Raw genomic sequence first — 20,649 nt, 5'->3', positions numbered from 1 at the left:
ATTTAATTTCAGCCATCCAAGGAAGTTTTAAATGCGTGGTAATCATGGTTGCGCATATCATGAAGCATTATATCATCATTATAAATAATAATTATTATTATTATAGATCTTAAATAGATTTTTTCATCCATATTAGAGTAAAACTAATTACTTTAAGTTTGAATTTAATTTGTTTTATTAAAAAAAATTAATAAAAAAAATAAAAATAGTCACAAAACTGTTAGTTACCTTTTTGGGAAGAACAAATGACCAGCAAGTTTTACATTCCTGTAACAAAAAAAAATCTATTGAACATATTCATAATAAAATAATTACATTTAAAATTAGTTTCATGTTATTTCAACTTACCAAAAATGTACTCAAATATGTAGTAATAGAAGAAAAAAAAAACATTTATAAAGTTAATTTTATTGAAAGCCACTGGCTTTCTTTTTGATAATATGTAATATAAAAACAAACAGAAAGTCAATGACTTTATGAATTTTAAATTTATCGCTTGCGACGCAATTGAAGCGTGTTGCGGCGTATCCAAGCAGCGCGGCGGGAACCACCCTTGGTCTGCGAATAACGATGACCCTTGCCCAGACCACGGGAACTGCGACCGGCTGATGTAAGGCCACGCATCTCACGATGTTTGTGAACAGCGTTCACTATCCAGTTGATCTTAGGGTCGCGGCGTATAGCCTACGAAACAAATAAAACTTATTAAAGAAATTATACAAAAACAATTTAAATAGCAACTAGAATTATTTAGTTTATCAGTTAAATGGTAGGTGAGTATTCAGCAAAACCTTTCAGATTGGTGCATGACATAGATAGTTCATCATTTAAATATTAATATTTCAAAATGTTAGAATTTTAAAATATTGAGTATTAGATAGATACATATTATTTTTTTCCATACCTTGTGTGATGGATCAACCAATATAACTTCAAAGTATTTGTATGAAGAGTCCTGTGCAACCCAATATGAGTTAAGGACACGCAGACCACCACAACGACGTCCAACACGTTCCTGTATAGAATTAACATTATTATTAATAAAAAACATATATCAATCACTGTAAATAGGAGAAGTAGTTGATAAGCATTAATATTTAGGAGTATGTATTCTAGTACTTATAACACAAGCTCTACATAGTTTAAAACTAGATGGCAGTGTCAGTATTCAAAACATATTTTGTTAATTAGTATCACTGTAATTAATAACATTGGAATCTCAATGGTAATAGAGATTACCAACAGCAAGTTTTTACTTGAGCAATATTTTTGTCCGAGTGAAACTCACAAACCAACATAATAGATGAATGCTACATAATTCATATCTTTTTTCACTCAACTGCTGAAGGGGGATAATCTCTAGGTGTATGTGTACATAGATTTTTGGAATAACTATTAAATCAGTGATGAAATTAATATAAATGGAGTGGTGGTTGGTTCTATTTGAACTTGATTTTATTATTAGTTGGTATTAAGCATCTTATGAATGAATGTATTATATGTGTATTATGTAGGAAAAGTATGCAGGTACTAACTTCGGCAATAGATTGCAAATTGCGAGTGGGTTTCAGCTGGTTGACACCATGACTTTTTGGTTTGCCATAAGTGGCGCCCTTGGGAACTGGACGCTTGCGGCCACCACGGCGTACACGGATTCTAAAGATCACGTATCCTAAAAGTAAAAATGATTTTTTATTAATTTCACTTGTTAAAATTACACAAACACGTGGTGATCGTTCAATGAAAACTTACCTTGCTTAGCACGGTATCCCAGTCGCCTCGCCTTGTCGGGCCTGGTAGGCCTAGGAGCACGATGCATGCGAGTCAACTGGCGATACTGCCATACTCTGACACGCAAGAGGAAACGCATTACATCGCTTAACTTTTTTCTGTACAGTTCTTGTATATATCTGTAGGCACCCATCTTGGAAAGCCTGTGGCAGACCTAGCAACAAAATCAATGGAAATTGATCAGAAGTCACATCATCGGTCTGGCCACAAATAGAGAGTTTCATGACCCATAACATAAAACATATTACAATCTCTGAAATTAAAAATATCGAATTAAAATAAGTTTATAACAGTAAACTTCACACTGTTTTTTAAAGAACACAATAATATTTCACTTAATATTATGAATGATTATGAATAAAAATTAAGATTAAACTAAACATACGTCTCTAGATCCCCACAGGTAAACCGGAAAAGAAAAATAAATTGACAAGTCAATAACTGACAATATGACAGTTGAATTCAATGTTGCTATACCTGTCACCACATGCTAAGAAAAATAAATATTTCCTTTTTTACATTGTCTTAAGTTTTCGAATAAGTAGGTGTTAAGTATTAAGTTATATCGATGTATAAATGGAATGTTGTCAAAAGATTAGTGCGAGTGTAAAGAAAATTAAATTAAAATGGATGGAACGTTTTGCCCGGAGACCGATTCTTGCCACTTTTCTGGCAATTCGATATTATCCTTCAACCTGGGGATTACACTGCATTAATATTTAATATATATTACTATACTATTTCATTACAACAAAAACAAGACAAAAAAAACCTACCTATCTCGGTTATTTTTTTTTATTTCAGCCCATAAATAAAAAAATAATAACACAGCAATATTATCCTTCAACCTGGGGAATATCGAATTAATTTGGCTCAAATTTTAATATCGATAAATACCTATGTCAAACCCTATTACGTTAATCACTAAACTCATTAACTTACTACCAAACCAATTTTGACATTTAAATATGGAATACATTTTGCAGTTTTTTATTATTTCTGATTACAATATATATTATCTAATCAATCAGTAGATATATTAATAACATTAATTTCCAATACCATCTGCCCGAGAGTAAAATTTTTAATTAATAATTAATTTATTATTATACAAATAAATTAACATTTCATATTTTTCTACTATTGACTTGCTCGTTATACTAAATACTAAATATACTAGCTAAAAAAATAAAGGTTGTTTGCTGGTTGGTTGGCTACGTTACTAATTCTACCACGCCGCCATCTTGAAAGCGTAACTGTTGTCATGTTTACGTTGTGTGTGAAAGGTTTAATTTATAGTTTTTGATATAGTGATCTGGTAAAGTTTGTTATATTTAGTAAAGAATACAAATATCGTGTTTCAAAGCTTATCAGTTAGCTCTAAGTTATAACCATGGCATATGGAACATGGTTGAATTAGCGACTTCAGATTAGGCGCCAAATTACTCATTATCGTTACAGTTTTATAACCGTAATATACAAATTCTGTTGTTTTTACGTGTAATTTTATTTTAATTTTTATGAAGAGCCATTACTTTATCCATGTAACAAGGAAATGATGTGACATTGATAAACTGTTTTCTTTCAGAACAAGATTGATGTAACTCCGGGTCGAGTTCTATTCTGTTATAACAATGTTTTACGCACATTTTGTGCTGGCCAAGAAAGGCCCCTTGGCCAAGATTTGGTTGGCAGCTCATTGGGACAAAAAGTTAACCAAAGCCCATGTATTTGAAACTAACATAGAAAAGTCTGTGGATGGTATTTTGAAGCCAAAAGTTAAAATGGCTTTACGGACTTCTGGCCATCTGTTGCTTGGTGTTGTCAGGATCTACTCTAGGAAGGCCAAGTATCTTTTACAAGATTGCAATGAAGCATTTGTTAAAATTAAGGTAACAATATGGATCTTATTTTTATTTATATGACAATAAAAGAATGATAATCCTGCCTTTGCTACTGGTACATACTGGAGGGATGATAGGTGAGGATGTAAGCAGGTCAGTTGGTCTATCCTGATGACTAACTACTGTGATCTGACTGAGATGATATATTGATCATAGAAGGGCTCCTAGTCCTTATAAATAATGGTCTATTCCTCTCAACATAGGCCATATTATAATGTGTTTAGATGTATATTTGAATTTAAAAATCAGTATAGTTATTATTAGGGAATATAAATATTTCATATTAGCATGTTTTTCTGTGATTTATGTTTATGTTAAAAAATATATAAAATATATTCTATTTAAACCTCTAAATTGGAAGGAAGAATCCTTCCAGATATTCATTTAGCAGGGTAAACAAAAGTTGGTACATATTTCTTTCTGATTGATAAAGATGTAAAAAAAATTAAATATGGTTTGATTATTGGTTATTTGTTTTTACTTTTAACTTGAACAAGAGTAAATGTTTTATTATTTATGAACTACAATCAAACTTGAAGTCATTCGTATTATAATATTTGACATTAAAATCTATAAACTTCTATTATTAGTATAGTAATAAAAAAAACACATGTTTATAAGTATATTATTTATAAAAACTATTATATATTTTGTCAGTTGTCATATGTAATAAAAAATATTTTAGTTGGCTTTCCGACCTGGTATGGTGGATCTGCCTGAGGAGCATAGAGAAGCAGCCATGAATGCTATAACTCTACCAGAGGTTTTTCATGACTTTGACACGGCTATGCCAGAATTGAAGTAAGTTACAACATATTTAAGTACTTTTTTAAGCAGTGGTGTAACTATATCATTTGGGGCCTGTGGCAAATGCTTTTGATGGGGCCCTATCAGTAAAAAAAAAATACTTTTCAAGTAAAATAAAATACTCAGGTACAATGTAAAATAAAAATTTTTTACTCGCAGCCTCTTGAGCCGGGGCCCTTTTGGGTTGGGGGGCCTGTGGCATTTTGCCAGCCCTGCCACCCTATTGTTACGCCACTGATTTTAAGAGTTGTGCAGTCCATTTATGATACTATAGTTTTATCTAAAACTATTCAAGATAAAAAAAAAAGTATTCAACATGGAATAGCAAACAAGTCATGTAAAATTGAGAAATATGACAATTATTATCTATAGATATGAACAGCATAACCTATGGACAAAACAGAAATCTGGGTTTGTTTTGTGATGCTCATGATACCTCTCATGAGTCGCTATGTCTTTGGCCTGATCTTATACCTTATATGTACCATATAATTTTCACATTTAATTAAACATAAAGTATATTGCTTTCTTTGTTATTTTTTTCTTTTTCTTTCTTTCTTTGAATATATTACATTAAAATATAAAATCTTTATATTTTAATGAAATTTTAGTTACAAATAAGACACACGTAATATAACAACAATCTATGTTAATTCTTTTTTTTATGAAATTTAGAATGGCCATTGCTTATAGACATTTTTTTTATTTAATACATAATTAACATAATATCTACTTATTTTGTTTGTATATATTATTAACCTTGTTTGCACCATATAATTTTTTTTCAGAACTGTATCTGTAGAGTCTATGTGTACAGTTCTTATTTAATAATTGCAGTGAAGTGGACATTGAAGCTCAATTTTCCCTGAATCAGTCTAGAGCTGAAGAGATCACTATGCGAGAAGATTATGGTTCTTTAAATCTGGTTACCCATGACGATGGGTTTGGTGATATGGGATTTGACACTGATAATCCTGACATTATGAGAGAAGCTATTGGTACTGAAGGGGGTTTGGAACAGGTAAATCTTATGTTTCATTATAAATAATGTGAATGCAAAGAGCACTATGGGCTATTAATTTGGGTTGTGAGTTTGGTATACATTATTATTTACATCAATTTTTTTTTCTATAATGTGATGTAAAATGTGAGTGGTTGTTCTACTGAATCTAATATAGAATATGCATGGTTAAGACTTATTATACCATAATTGGTATTGTTAATAATTATAACCTTTGACAACTCCATTTTAAGATAAATAAAGTTCTGACCATATTTCTTAACTTTTTACGATAACTACTTATAAGTAAAAATGACAATTGTATCACATGAGTTAAAAGATAATTCTTTGAAATGAAAGTTAATTTCAAATAAAATAATGTCTATTTTAGAGCAACATTTTGTTTGCTGATGGCTCGTCCCTGTCAATGCAATTAGCTGGCAAAGAACCAGGTGTGCCAAGTACAAGCGCAACTGGAGTGCCAACCCTAGCCACACCAGCTCATGAACGTAGGATGGAAGCAGCACCACATGGACCCATGGATGATGGATTTGGGGGTACTATTGGTGATGTGGGGGATTTTGGACGTAAGTATTATTCTACTATAGTTAAAATAATGAAAGAATTCACATAAATAGAGAAACGAGTAGATAACTTTTATGTTTAAAATTAATAAATCGTAGGCATTCTGTTCTAGGGTAGTTAAACAGTGTCTATATTTCTTTTATAATGGTAGGCCAATTATGGGTGGTTTAATGATATAGTCATTTAATTATGAGCCTAGTATTCTGTTCAAATAATGGCCTTTTGCAACCCCCAAAAAGTTAGTGACTTCAATGTATTTGTTTTTGATCATTATCATTAAGTTATCTTTGTTTCCACTGTTGTTTACTTTTAATTTCGTCAAGATTCTATATTTGAATAGCTTTTAGACTTCTAATAGTGTGTTTTATCAGAATCGCTCTAGTGAAGCATGTGATACATAAACATATTCTCGTATTTAATGTGAGGATAAAATCATGTAATATCCTGTGCTACTCCAAAATCTATAAACGGCCTATACCGGTGATGTGTAGACGCGGGCGGCTTGTTCGAGGGCGACCTGTTCGGCGAAGTGACGGCGGGCAGTGGCGCGGGCGGCGCCGCCGCTGGATTGCCCGGCCTGCCTGGCCTGCCGACCTCCGCGCAGCCACAGTCGCTGCAGGTACTTACATCATATAGAGAATATAATTCCAACCTCGAAAGGCAGAGATCCTCTTTGCAGTGTATATATTAATTTGGTCTTAAATAAATCGAGATCCAATTGAGAATAAACGAAATTTGTGTGTGAATCCTTCCAGCTTGTGAATTAAAGCACAGTTTGACTTTGACAAAAGTGCATTAAATTTTTAAGTGTTGTAAATAGACTTTTTTTTTAAATGTAGGTATGCAAGGTCTTTTATTAAATACTATTATATATATATATATATATATATATATATATATATATATATATATATATATATATATATATATATATATATATATATATATATATATATCTTGGTATGAACACATAAGAGATAAAACGAAACCTCGAAAAAAAAAAGTATCTCATGTATGAATTAATTAAATAATGCCAACACCGTGGGGGTGAGGACCTGGTGATCTGTAACACAGGTTTATCCTACTGCAGACACCAGTTCTTCACAATACATTAACTTATGTAACCTTCAAAAATAAATATATTAGAATATAATAGATGTACAACTGGTATTGTGAAGAGAATAAACTTATTATTATTATTAATGAAAATAAATTTTATTTTTGATATAAAAATTTTTGATGTTAATTTTTTTAATGCAATGTGTGATGGTAGGCTGAGATCGAGGCGGCGGGCGTGGGCGAGGGCGATGCGGGCGATGCTGCAGCTGACGCCCCTGATTCGGATGACGACATGGGCGACCACTACGATGCCGGTCACTCGCCGCCCCACAGGTAAGGTGACCTAAATAAAAAAAAAATTGGGTTTATATTTACATAAATGGGTGATTTAAATAAATTCACGCGCGTATGAGCGAGACACACGCTCACTATGGTGTCTATTGCTTGCGCCAGTCCTGACTTAATTGGACATACTAACATATTTATTATTGAATTTATGGGAGTGTTAGTTATCTCATCAATATAATCTTGCAGTATATTTTTTTAATGAAAATGGAATGGTAATCCTGTCTACACTGTCATTATCATTGTAATCCTTAGTCAACCTAGCAGTCGCAATGACAACGTCTATATCTGTGGGTAAAGGTGTCCCTGACGAAATAACACGACACAATTAACATTCAGACATTCCCTATATAGTCACCCAGGTGTACTGAAGCCTCAATAATAATTAAATTAAAAAAAAAGATCAGTATAGACTAGTGGGTGCTGATAGATGACGAATTTAGGGGACACTGCTTGTAATGAGGACTAACCTCCTCATTACTAACAACTCTCCCCCACTGTCCCCTCCCTGCAGGATTGGATTGGTCGGTAGCGATTGTTGAGTGTAGCGTGTTGTCGTTTGTTGCAGCTGGGGCGGGTCGCCGCCGCCAGAGGGCGCGGGACGCGCGGAGCCGGCGACCGACCTGATGCCGCCGCCCGCTCTACCGCGTCCTCCCTCCGTCAGGCCCATGGTTTGTAAATATTATCAAATAAACATCTACTATCCTTTCTTTAATTATGTTAGGGCCATTTTGAAGCTTACCAAAGTGTGGCAATGTCAGAATTAAAATCAATTTTAAAAAACAATCAATGATTATCAGTATTTCTGATTGATTATTTAAAAAGTGCTCTGATAGCACACTAAAATGTTAACCAAGTAGTAGGAAAATTATTACATGATTAACATTTTCAAAATTTGGATATTAATGACAAAACAATATTTAAAGACTTAAAGCAAAGGAATTTTTGTAGATGCAGAATTTTTTGTGGCAGATTTATATGAGACTATTGTAATATACAACTTCAAAATTTGGAGTAAAAAAAAAATAATCTGAACAATATTAATATAGTTTTAACTAAAGATATGCATAGATAAAACAATATAATCGTTTGAGACGTTACACATCTAAATATTCCTTACACTCATTGAATTTTACTGAAAGACAGTCTAAAGGAATATGTTACATTATAGGAGGTGGACCCGACGCCAGAGGAAGGTGGCGCAGCCGGTGAGGCGGGCGCGGGAGAAGCGGTGCCGGCAGAGGGCGCGGTGTTGAGCGGAGTGGCGGCGGGAGCGGAGGCGGCCGCGGGAGTGGACGCGGACCGAGCCGCACACGACAACACTACGCTGCTGCAAAACGAAGAGGAATCCTTTGCGCTAGCACCAGTCGATGCCACCGTGCTCAAGGGTATGGAAATAGCAGATAACCTACCACCTTAAACATTCTACGGGGACATCGACATCTCATCGCTCCTCGTCATTGCCAGTACTTTCAAACTAATTTATCGATAGACATGATTTTGCGTCCCACGAAAAATTAGATAGCTACATCTAGTGTCTTGTTCTTTTTTATGGCCGCGATAACGAAAACCGATAGATTTGTTGGTCACCACTAAGAAGGAGCAGTTGTATTTCTTCATCACCAAAGGGATAAGGTAGGGTATTAACTACAAGTAAAGTTCTCTAACATTCCATCTCAATCATCTGGGTGAGTGGTGGTCCTCCACCATGCGTTTTACAAGTCTCTTCCACACACAACTACTAGTTGGGATCAACTTCCAGTTCTTCCGAATCGATATGACATCATAGCCTTCAAGAAAAGAGCATATTCCTTTTTAAAAGGCCGGCAGCACACCTGCAATGCCGTCAGTGCTGTGAGTGATAATGGGCGGCGGTAGTCACTTACCATCAGGTGAACCGCATGCTCGTTTGCCCCTTGTGTTATAAAGAAAAAAAAGCAGTGTAATTATTTTTATTTTTATTATTAATTTGTCAAATTCAATATGAACTTTACTATTAATAACCTTTCAATAACACGAATGATAAAGGCAACTGAAAAGTTTAATATTATAAATTACAATACGAATTGTGATGTGAACAATAATGGGTATACTTACGACAATCGACTTTTCAGGTATAACGAAAACTAAACGCAAACGTAAACTGATCGTCGACGAGGTAAAGAATATATCTGGAGAGGAAATGAAAAATCAGCTAAGCAACACATCGGACATAGTGACTACATTAGATTTGGCCCCACCGACACGGCGACTCATGCACTGGAAGGAGACTGGAGGAGTTGAAAAACTATTTACGTTACCTGCCAGGCCTATACCATCGCGGGTTCTTTTCAAGGTATAGTATGTATTGTTAGTTATCGGCCCATCCTCTTTGCCAAATTGATGAATCGATAGAAACATTGTCGGTAACTCGTGCATGAAAAAGAGACAATCTCTGGCATCTTTTTCATGTTGGCGCTGCCGAGAATGTATCTGTCGGTACAATTATTTGCTATGTGTGCACACAGAAAATGTTTGTGTTGATCCCAAAGCAATTTACACATAGTATGTGTATACTTGTAAGAAAAGAAATTAAGAAATTGTTTTTATTGATAATGGGGTAGATTGTTAGGCGCCAATTTTTAAAGTTGTCTTTTAATCTAATATTTTAATTTGATAATTTCGCGAAATTACTGTTTTTTGGATCATCATATAGTAAAATTATAATTTTGACTTTATTGGAAAAATAATTCATAATGGTTCTTTATTGCAAAATTTTACTGTGATATCAAAAAGAAATATTTACTTTAGACATAGGTTTAAAGAAATGACACCTCAGAATTGACTTCATTATCATCATGAATAGTGATATCAGTTGTCTAGTACAAGTTTCTCTGTATTTATATATATATATATATATATATATTTTAATTTATTATTAATAAAAATACAAGTTACAGAATTTACGAGGTCTGTCCGGAAAGTTCGTATAAAAGTGTTCTGGAATGCGAGAAAGAGGAGTGGGGAGGCCAGGTAAGCGCAGGACCCCTTCCTTATGTCCCTAACAATGCTTCAGTTCTGGTCTGACCGCCGTGCGGTGCGAACTGGCTTGTCACGCCATCTGTGAAGTTACCTCTTAACGAAACCCCGTCGGCATGGAGCCCGCTTCCGTTGAAGAGCAGCGCGTCGTAATCAAGTTTCTCTCGAAACTCGGCAAGAATGGCCGTGAAATTTTTGCCGATCTCAGAACAGTTTATGGGGATGATGCTGTGAAGGAACCAACCGTCCACAAGTGGCTAAAAAGATTCAGAGAGGGCCGAGACAATGTTGATTGTTTTTTTCGATGTTCGGGGGATTGTCCATCAAGAATTCGTCCCTCCAGGCCAGACAGTTGATGGAAAATTCTACGTCGATGTGCTCAGACGCCTCAAAGCTCGTGTGGCACGAGTTCGTCCAGAATTGGCGCGAGAGGGGCGTTGGATTCTTCACCACGACAATGCCCCTGCCCACACCTCTCTTGTTGTCCGTGAGTTTTTGAGTAAAAATTCCATTACGGTGACCGAACACCCCCCTATTCGCCGGATTTGGCCCCGTGTGACTTCTTCTTGTTCCCAAAAACCAAATTGGTACTTCGGGGGCGGCATTTGGGGGACATAAATGAGATAAAAAAAGCTACGACGGGGCAGCTGAGAAACCTACAACCAGAGGACTTTCAAGGAGCCTTCTCACAGTGGAAACGGCGTTGGCACAAGTGCATTATGTCACAGGGGGAGTACTTTGAAGGGGATAAAATTGATTTACCTGAATAATTGTAAAATAAAATTTTTAAAAAACTTTTATACGTACTTTCCGGACAAACCTCGTATGTTACATTAGCATTCAGAAACCACGTAGGTTTATATTAATACTAAATACATTAAAATTATTTAAATTGTATTAAAACTATGCAAGAAGTATCGTTTTAATTTATACTTGATGTTGCTAATAGTAATGTTATCTCGTACATCGGTGGATAGTTCATTAATAAATCGAGAAACCAGGTAGTCAGCCGTACGCTCGCCATAACAGTTATTTACGCGAGCGCTATTGGTACAAAGTTGCTTCCGTGCGACCGCCCTCGTATATACAGCATGATTAATTTCGTTCCAATATTTTTTGTTAAAAAAGTTTTCCTTAAGAAATGTGTATAATATATATGAATGCGTGAATTTACTGGGTACAGAGGAATAACACCTGAGTTCTCAGGAATGGCAACGCATAAGGGGTATCATGGGCGAAACAGTATACTCTGTTATGTCCATGGTACTGCTCATGTCTATAGGCGACGGTTACCATTTTCCATCAGGTGGGCCGTCAGCTTGTTTGCCATTCTAAGTTGTATAAAATAATAAAAAAAAAAGGTATAAAAAAATTCCAGTATACAAATGAGTAAATATGTGTTTGTTCGGTTGTAGAAGTACCAGCGCAACATGACACTGCGCAGCGAGGCGGAGGAAGTGGAGGCACGCTCGCCCGAGCCCGAGGTGGCTCGCCGACAGACCCGCAAGCGCCGACACGACGAGGTCTGTAACTAACAAATACTGGCCTTTCATTCTCATTCTGCCTCTTTATCTCCCTCCGGCCCACTATTTTAATAAATTAATCATAGTTCCTACAGTAACCCCTAAAAGTTCGATGTGGCTGTATCAGAATTCTAAATATATGCAACAATTTCTTCAATTTGACATATATAAAATTATAACAAAATCTTTAAAATTATACTATGATTAACTAAATTTCAAGATTGAAATAATTATAAAGGCTGGGCACCACTGATCTATACAAATGTTTATTTTTCTAATCCATTATTAATTTACTTTCAGTTTATTTGTTAGAGAATAGACTTAGATGGTTTTTTTATGATACTAAGAATTGTCTACAAGTAGATGGCTCAACTGATCGACTGTAATGCAATCTATTTTCAGACGATCCAACCGCCAGAAACACCAGCGCCGGCACCAGTTCCAGAATTGGAGCCACCTACACCTGTACCTCAAGAATATGAACCCTCAGTTGGTAAGTGAATGTTAATTTAATACTCGCAAAACATATTCACACTAGTTTTAATTTTTTAATGCATCAACTATAACAATGCTTTGGAAGACTAAATGCCTCTTATGAACTGCACTTCACTATATAATCATGTCTATATAACTCTTAGTACAATATTTTAAGAGATGTAAATAGTTTCTGACTTGTCATGGCATGATAAGAAATATTCAGATATGTTTAAAAAAAGGAATTTGATGCATGAGCGTAATGAGACGATTTAGAGAAGAAAGGAAGAACAACACCAAGGAAGTCTTATTTTGGATCTTAAAAATTATGAATTTACAATAAATATACTATTCTTTCTTTACTTTCCTCTTTATTAATTACGTTTATGGTTATTACTTTATTCAATGGAACTAAATTATATTAACCATTTCATAACAACTATTTTCACTACAATGCTTTTGTAACAATTTACACTCGTTGACCACGTTTACCAATATGCCTAGTTTATATATATATATTTAACAGTTTTAGCGATATCTTATATGTCAATCATTATCATATACCTTGTACTTGTATATAACTTGTACCAACCAAACCACGATGGTTTCCAGAGGGATTTTTAGTGGAATTCGTCACAATGGGCTAACTGACCCGCTTTCATCCTCACCTATCAACCCTCACTAGTGCCCCGCCAACGTATATCGATAGCGCAGGCGGGGTTACCATTTCATTATCACCCATTAAAAAAAATATAATTCATTTCCATAACATTAGGTAGAGAAGTTGAAATTTTACAGTTTTTGGTGTCAGCCAAATTTGAACTAAGTCCTTTCGGATCTATACGTCACGGTAATAAACAACTAAATGTCATCACTCTCTGTTTTTGAATTTTTATTGCAAAATATTTAACTCTAAGTTGGTAAACGTTGGTCGCGCATGTACATATGCTCTTGAATGCACTAACTAACCCGATACTGTGGTGGCGCGTAGAGGCGGAGCGAGAGGCAGAAGCGGCTGCAGGAGACGCGGCGCCACATCCCTCGATACTAAGTAATGATTGTTTTGTTTTATCTCTATTTATATCCCTAATAATTGTTGTTTTATACAAAAATTATATAAACATAGCAGATGTTATAGTGTTTACTTTAAAGTCGTCATAAACTAGCTATGTTATACCGTTTTAGATTTAACCTGAATTTATCTGCAGATATTCATCAAAAACCCATTAATGCTAGTTTGCCATACCTTTTTGCATAAAAAAAATTCGTCCAGCTGTGCTGTTCTATCTACAAAAGAAAATGTAATTGTTCTACTATTAGCTCATTGAACAGGCGATAGTATAGGGTTATATTCGAGTTTTATTCTCCTTCTTGTATTGGAGTTTTAAGCTGTGTGCTGAGTTAATTGGACCAGCTTTTACATTGTATTTTTATTTTATCACCTTACGTCTTCCGCGAGATTTTACATGGGTTAAATAGTATTGGAGAGCACTATAATATTGAATTATGATAATAAATTTGAAGAAATATTAATTAATTATTACATTATTATTACTACATTTCTACTAGAACTACTTTTCTTTATATAAAATTATTTGTTCTTTAAAATTCCACAGGTGGTATGTTAAGCTCGCTGGGTCCACCATTGACGCCTGGTGTTCTAGGACCATTAACGCCTGGAAGCTTACTCCAAGGGGGTCTCACTCCTGGAGGCCTGCAACATGGCTCTATGACGCCAGGTATGTATAATGTACACAGATCATCATGGTAGGTAATTTAACTCTCTATACTTATATATTTTAACGAAAAGTGAAACAAATGAATGAAGCCTTCCACTTTATGGTCCTTTGAGCCGGACTATATATATAAAACGTTAAAAATTTTAGTTATTATATACAGGAATTGTCCGATAAATAGAATGGTAATGAGATGTCAAAGTTTTGTGAGATTTTGTATGAAGATTTATATCTGATCCACATTTTAGTTTATATTTCAAGGCACTAAAGGATTTTCGAATATTAATCGTAACAGTTAGTATATATTTCATTACAATATAATAACAATATGAATAAAAAATAGTTTTATTTAATGAGTGTTGGATGGTGATTTTAACAAAATTGGGTTTGTTTACCTTCATATTAAATTGTTGGTATAGAGGTAGTTGGTTATAGTTGGTATATCTTATTAGAGATAAGCTCGCCTTTGTACATTATATTTCAAATGAATTATGATTAACATTATATTTTGTGTACAATAAAGAATAAGAATAAAACAAAAAATACCGGAACATTATTAAAACATATTTTGTATGTATTTGGTAGGTGGGTTAGCACACGGAGGCATGACTCCGGCAGGACTCCAACACGGGGAGGGCCAACCAATGGATTTAGGGTTGGCAGCGAGCGGTATGACGCCGGCTGGATTGCACCATGGAGGTAAATTATTTAAATTTGTTTATTGTCCGTGTTTCATAGTATCTTAACCCTTGCAGTTTAAATTAGGTAATCATGAAATTGAGGATTGAAGTCTTTTAAATGGATAATAATGGAATGGTAACCTCGTTTGCTTTAACGGTATACGTACCGCCAGTACGGGGTATATATTTATTATTATTAATTTATTATACAGGTGTACTGTTGGCAATACGGCTACTAATCCCTATTATTAACAATCTCTTCTCCCCCGGACTAAAGTATTGTGCCCCCGTACTCTTTTGAAAAAAAAATTGCCTGTAATTTTTAAATATAAATTTTATATAAGAAACTTGAATAAAAATCTAGGGGGAATCCAAATAGGGTTATTTGAACTTATTTGGGGTAAAACATTAGCAGGTAAGTATATCTGTGTTACGTGTTGTTGCAGGTATGACTCCTGGCGATATGAGCGGTATTGGTGGCATGACACCCGCGTTGGGGCTGGACAGCATGACACCGGGCGGCCTGCAGCACGGAGGTCTCACACCTGCCGCCCTGCATCATGGGGGCATGACACCAGGTAATTACAATTGCTTATACGATTTGTAATTTAAAATAATTAAACCATCAACTATTTTTATAATTTATCTCATGCAATATATATATATAGTTTCAGGGATAAATTCTTATTATCTGCCTAATTGTTTATTATAAATACTTACTGTTTTAATTGCCATATTACGCATTTGTGTGTAAGGTAGTTTCAATAAATGCTTCTTTGTCAATCATATCAGTTATTTTTTAAATATATTATCCAGGCGGTTTGGACCACGGTGGTATGACACCAGGTGGTTTACAACACGGCGGCATGACGCCCGCGGGTTTACAGCATGGAGGTATGACCCCGGTGGGCTTACAACACGGCGGTATGACTCCAGCGGGGCTCCAACATGGCGGCATGACACCAGCTGGGCTACAACATGGTGGCATGACCCCATCCGGTTTGTACACTTTTTTTTTTAAATATAGAGAGCTTAGACATGAGACAATTGGTTCTATATCTATATGATTACAATATTGCTCGCTTATGACATTAAAATGATACATCCCATATTTCATTCTATTTCATACATGAGGAATGGAAAAAAAATTAGAAATGGAATCATTCTTACAATATTATTCTTTATAATGTCATACAATTTTATTTCTCTGATTACTCCATTAGAGATTTTAGTTATAGTTAAAAGTTAGTCATTTTAGTTAGTAAGCATATATTTAAATTATTTTTTTAATTTTTTACATTGTGATTTAAAATCCAAGGAAAATTTTAGTTAATTGTATAAAAAATATTATTATTCATATCAACCTTTAACTGTCCAACATAACCATATATGCTACCATATATATACTGCTGAACATAACCATATATGCATAACATATGCATTTATAATTATATTATTTACTTAATACATTTTTATTACTATATTTTCGGTTTAAGATTTGTAATAATGTTATGTTTTATTAATAATAATCTATGATATGGGAACAAATTTATAAAGAAATTTGTTAAAGTTATAAGCATAGCCCTCTATTATGTTATGTAATACGACAGTAGTGTCTATAGTCAGAAATGGACCAGAAACTTTGTAAAAATTTCAATGCCGAGAGTTGTGTATAATTGGTGTTATCAGGTGTCCAGCACGGTGCGTTGCTGCAGCATAGCATGGAACAGCTACCGATGATGCCGCAGCTGGGCGCCGGCGAGCAGCTGCAGCCCACGCATGTGCCCATGGAGCCGCTCATACCGCTCGACGAGCACGCAGACTACCAGGTACACTTGTCACACTATTATGTTTTTTGCCTATTTTCTTACAACACAGGGTAGCCGGAGAGAAGGGTTTGTTAGTAATGCGAACTACCAGTCCCATTGTTAGCAATATATTAAGTCCATGTGTTCCCATCTGGAAACCATTGTGCTGAATTTCAGGTGCATTCATGACAATATGCTAACTGACCTTTCTATTTACCATCGCGCTCGCCGGGTTACCGTTCCATTATCATACATTGAAAAAAAAAAACACAGGTAGCTTAGCTTTTTTTAATTGATGATAATGAAATGGTAACCCCGGTATACACCGGCAGGGCACCAGTGAGGGATGATAGGTGAGGATGAGGTAGGTCAGTTAGCCCATCGTGACGAATTTAACGAGAATTGTTCACGATGGTTTCCAGGGGGAACCACGTGGAGGTCGACCTAGTAAGGCATATTGCTAGCAATAGGGTTGTCGAACTCCATTGCTAACAATTCCTTTCCCTCCAGGTAGTTTAGCTTATAGGGACTAAGTGATTGGTGTGATAATCTCGCATTTATTACTACAATAGAGAAAATTAAATGGATACTGCACCTGCGATATTGGTTTATATCGGTGGGGTATGTGAAGATGTAGTCAAACCAGTTGGTCCTTATAATGAATTGGCCAAGACGATGTTTACAAGATAACAAGTTTTAAGGGGAACCTTCATTATACACAAAGGCATGTGACTTGTTATATCAGATGATTGCTTGACGAAGCAAGTGACACATTTTTAAATAATTCAAATATGAATTTGAAAATTCAAAGATGTAGGCTGGTATTTGATCATCTTCATTGCTATAAGTTAACAAAAAAATAAATTTAATTCTTTAATTTCAGACTGGAATGCAAATGACGAATTTAGGGTACGACGATCAGCAAGGGCATCACAGTCCGCCTCACGACTACGATCTTCCACTCACACCTGAAAATGTAAGTAGTGAATTCTATAATTTTTAAAAAGTAATTTTGCTGTTTATATACTTGACAATTCTGATTTTGATAACCCTTGCCAAACAATAGGGTTTACGTCCGTGTCGGTTTTTTTTTTGGTGGATGCAAATGGAATGGTAACTCCGCCTGCGCTAACGGGATACGTGGGCGGAGCACCAGTGAAGGATGATCGATGAGAATGAAAACAGGCCAGTTAGCCCATCATGATGAATTCATCAGGAATTAACCATGATAGTTTCCAGGGGGAACCACGAGGAGGTCGACCTGGTTGGGTATATAGCTAGCAATGGGATTTTTAGTCTCTATTACTAACAATCCCTTTCCCCTCCCGGCGGTTCTGTGTTAATTTAGTTAACATGAATGATGTATATTATGCAGGCGGAGGAGGGCGAGCGCGAAGCGGGTGAGACGGATGAACAGTTCGAGGAGCGTGTACTGAACCGTCGCGCGGCACAGCTGTTCGCTGCTATGAGGCCCAAGCTCGCCGCCGGGCTGCAGCTCTCCTTTACGGACCTCGCGCCTAGCCACAACAACAGGAAGCAGGTCAGTGTTTTAACATGTTTTTATTTTTAAGCAATTAAAAAAAAGTTTTGATAGGATTTACTCCTGTTTCATTTTAAAATTGTCATGTTTGCCTTTTTTTATTTGCGAAACAAAATCTATACTTAAACACGCAATATTATTTTAGATATCTATGAAACACGTCTTTGTAGAATATTTATGAAATATTTCATCATTTATTATTTTTGTGGAACAATATACACTGTCTGTAACACTAGAAGTAATATAGATTTTATACTGGATTCCCTATTGATATGAAACTTATAAATATGATACAAACTTTTGCATTCATCGAGCTGTGAATAATTATACATGTAGTATTGCTACGCGATAGATCCGTGATGAACACAGTAGAACTAGCTCAAATATTCACTTTCTTCTAATTTATTTAATGTATAAAATTTTTTAAACTTGGCAACCAATGTAACAAAAAAATCTAACTACAGTATTTCTTTTTTATTTGCAGTTGAATGCAAACAAAAAATAAGAATGTCTATTCTGAAATAGTGAATTATTTATAATTATTTTTTTTTCTTCACAGGTGGCGCAAAAGTTTTACAGTTTACTTGTGCTCAAAAAACATCAAGTGTTGAAACTAGAACAGCATGAGACTTATGGACCTATTACTATTACCAAGGGCAATCAGTTTGAAACTGAAGCTATTTAAGTAGTTATATAACGATAGAAAGTTATTTATATTATTTGTAATATAATAACTAGTGTTTCGTGAGCTTAGCGATAGTCAAATCGCTATGCTCGCGAAATACAAACAGAGAGAAATATCAGAATTAGTTTATATAATGTGAGTATGCAGTGTTTAGTTGTAATGTTATGGACTTACGGGACTAGGATGAGCCAAAAATATTGTGTAAGTCATCCTTTTGACTCGAGTTCATTGAAACATTAATTTTTACTTTTAACTTTTGGACCAAATAATGTTACGAGTGTTGATCTCATAAAAACAGATTGTATTGAAGCTATTACAATAGTAATAGCTTTGGCAGTTTTATTGTACTCGAATCAAGAGCGAATGTGCAGTTGTGATTCAGATGTTATGTTCTATCGATGTGACTAGTGGGGAAATGCCTTAATTTGTTTTGCGGTAGGTTAAGTAAGGTTAAACATGCAGTTTTCCATATTATGTATAACATTTGCCTTACATTTGTCCTATTTTGCATATTGTCCTACTACGCCTCAAAAGTCAATAGGGCGTGGATTCGAAGATCCCTTATTCCAAGATAGGAGTAATCTAATTATTATTGTAAAAACGTTATGATAAGTTTTTCATTGTTCTAGTTTTCAGTGGTAATAGAGTAAAATAAGTATTACTATATTGTTACTTTTGAATCCCAAAATTATGTAAGCATGTTTTTTGGTACTAATGATGTGTAGAAGTAAAATTATGTTATGGCTTATACATATTTATGAAAATGTATTTCTTCTCAAGGAAGTGTAGACATTCAATCTTATTTTATTGTGCCTTGATACATTTATTTTAATATTTACAAATTTGACATTACGGCAAATCATTGACATGTAACAAGTAATTTAGATAAAGATCTACAACAAATGTAAAAGTACCTCTAATACATATATATTGCTTTTATATAAAAATGTGGAGATCCCTTGTATTTCGTATGTGTATCAATTCTGTTAGCAGCGCCGTCATGTGCATGTCAATTTTAATTGGTGCTGTATTGCACTTGTAGAGCTAAACGATTGTGGTTGTCGAAGTGGAGAAAGCTCTTATAAATACAGATTATCGATAAAATTTTATTGTCATGAAGCCTATTTATTTATATTAGAAACTGATCATGATAAAAATATACACAATGTATTTTTCATATCACATTCGTATGCGAATAGCAGGATATAACATTGTTAACATGTTGCATTAATATTTCACAAATTTCTGTGAAAATTTAGTGATAATTAGACACCAAATAAGTAATTCAATATTAATATAAGAAAAACAGCAATCATATTTACTACATTTTATACGTGGCGAATAGATGTGTGAATGGTTCTAGTTTTTACATTTCTTTGAGAACTTCATATATTACGATGATGAGTTATTTAATTTGCAAAGTGAGTACAAACCGATGAATTTTTGGAATTTATTCATTTTGTTATACATTGAGTCAGTATCGTTTAAAAAAAATATAAATAAAGCATTAAGAATGCCTGAATACTGTTCGGCAAAGTAAAACACCTTAAATATTTTGTAAAACAGAATTTAAGAGTTTACCTCTAGGAACAAAAGAATTGATATTTCTTTTTTCTTTCGAGAGGTATTCGCTTAGATGCTTTTCATTAAAAAAAAAAAAAAAAAAATTGCAATAAATTTGTTGATAATACAAA

The 20,649-nt window shown here is 34.6% G+C and overlaps 2 protein-coding genes across 5 annotated transcripts; one reads left to right on the top strand and one right to left on the bottom strand.

The window, feature by feature from the left end:
• Positions 1-392: 392 nt before the first annotated feature.
• Positions 393-2,325, bottom strand: LOC113518788 (60S ribosomal protein L15). The gene is made up of 5 exons (XM_026903777.3): positions 2,177-2,325; positions 1,753-1,945; positions 1,536-1,672; positions 905-1,015; positions 393-684 (listed from the first exon to the last, which is right to left on the bottom strand). Exons 2-5 carry the CDS (start codon positions 1,922-1,924, stop codon positions 490-492), a joined length of 615 nt encoding a protein of 204 aa, XP_026759578.1. The 5' UTR covers positions 1,925-1,945; positions 2,177-2,325; the 3' UTR covers positions 393-489.
• Positions 2,326-2,999: 674 nt separating this feature from the next.
• LOC113519052 (double-strand-break repair protein rad21 homolog) lies at positions 3,000-20,649 on the top strand. 4 transcript variants are annotated; one of them, XM_052892571.1, is made up of 21 exons: positions 3,000-3,109; positions 3,380-3,683; positions 4,381-4,496; positions 5,340-5,523; positions 5,894-6,089; positions 6,579-6,706; positions 7,361-7,479; positions 8,060-8,162; positions 8,663-8,879; positions 9,606-9,826; positions 11,925-12,032; positions 12,435-12,525; positions 13,498-13,557; positions 14,123-14,245; positions 14,828-14,941; positions 15,369-15,500; positions 15,739-15,921; positions 16,612-16,751; positions 17,614-17,706; positions 18,106-18,270; positions 18,830-20,649. In XM_052892571.1, exons 2-21 carry the CDS (start codon positions 3,426-3,428, stop codon positions 18,953-18,955), a joined length of 2,877 nt encoding a protein of 958 aa, XP_052748531.1. In that variant the 5' UTR covers positions 3,000-3,109; positions 3,380-3,425; the 3' UTR covers positions 18,956-20,649. The 4 variants fall into 4 exon arrangements, with proteins under 4 accessions (XP_052748531.1, XP_052748535.1, XP_052748534.1 ...); XM_052892574.1 differs by lacking the exon at positions 3,000-3,109 and adding an exon at positions 3,116-3,262; XM_052892572.1 differs by lacking the exon at positions 3,000-3,109 and adding an exon at positions 3,134-3,291.

This window comes from Galleria mellonella, unplaced genomic scaffold (assembly GCF_026898425.1).
Source record: "Galleria mellonella isolate WM207_F2 unplaced genomic scaffold, CSIRO_AGI_GalMel_v1 utg159, whole genome shotgun sequence".
NCBI classification, from domain to species: Eukaryota; Metazoa; Arthropoda; class Insecta; order Lepidoptera; family Pyralidae; genus Galleria; species Galleria mellonella.
Note: the sequence above shows the minus strand (reverse complement) of the source record. Positions and strands in the feature narration are given on the sequence as shown.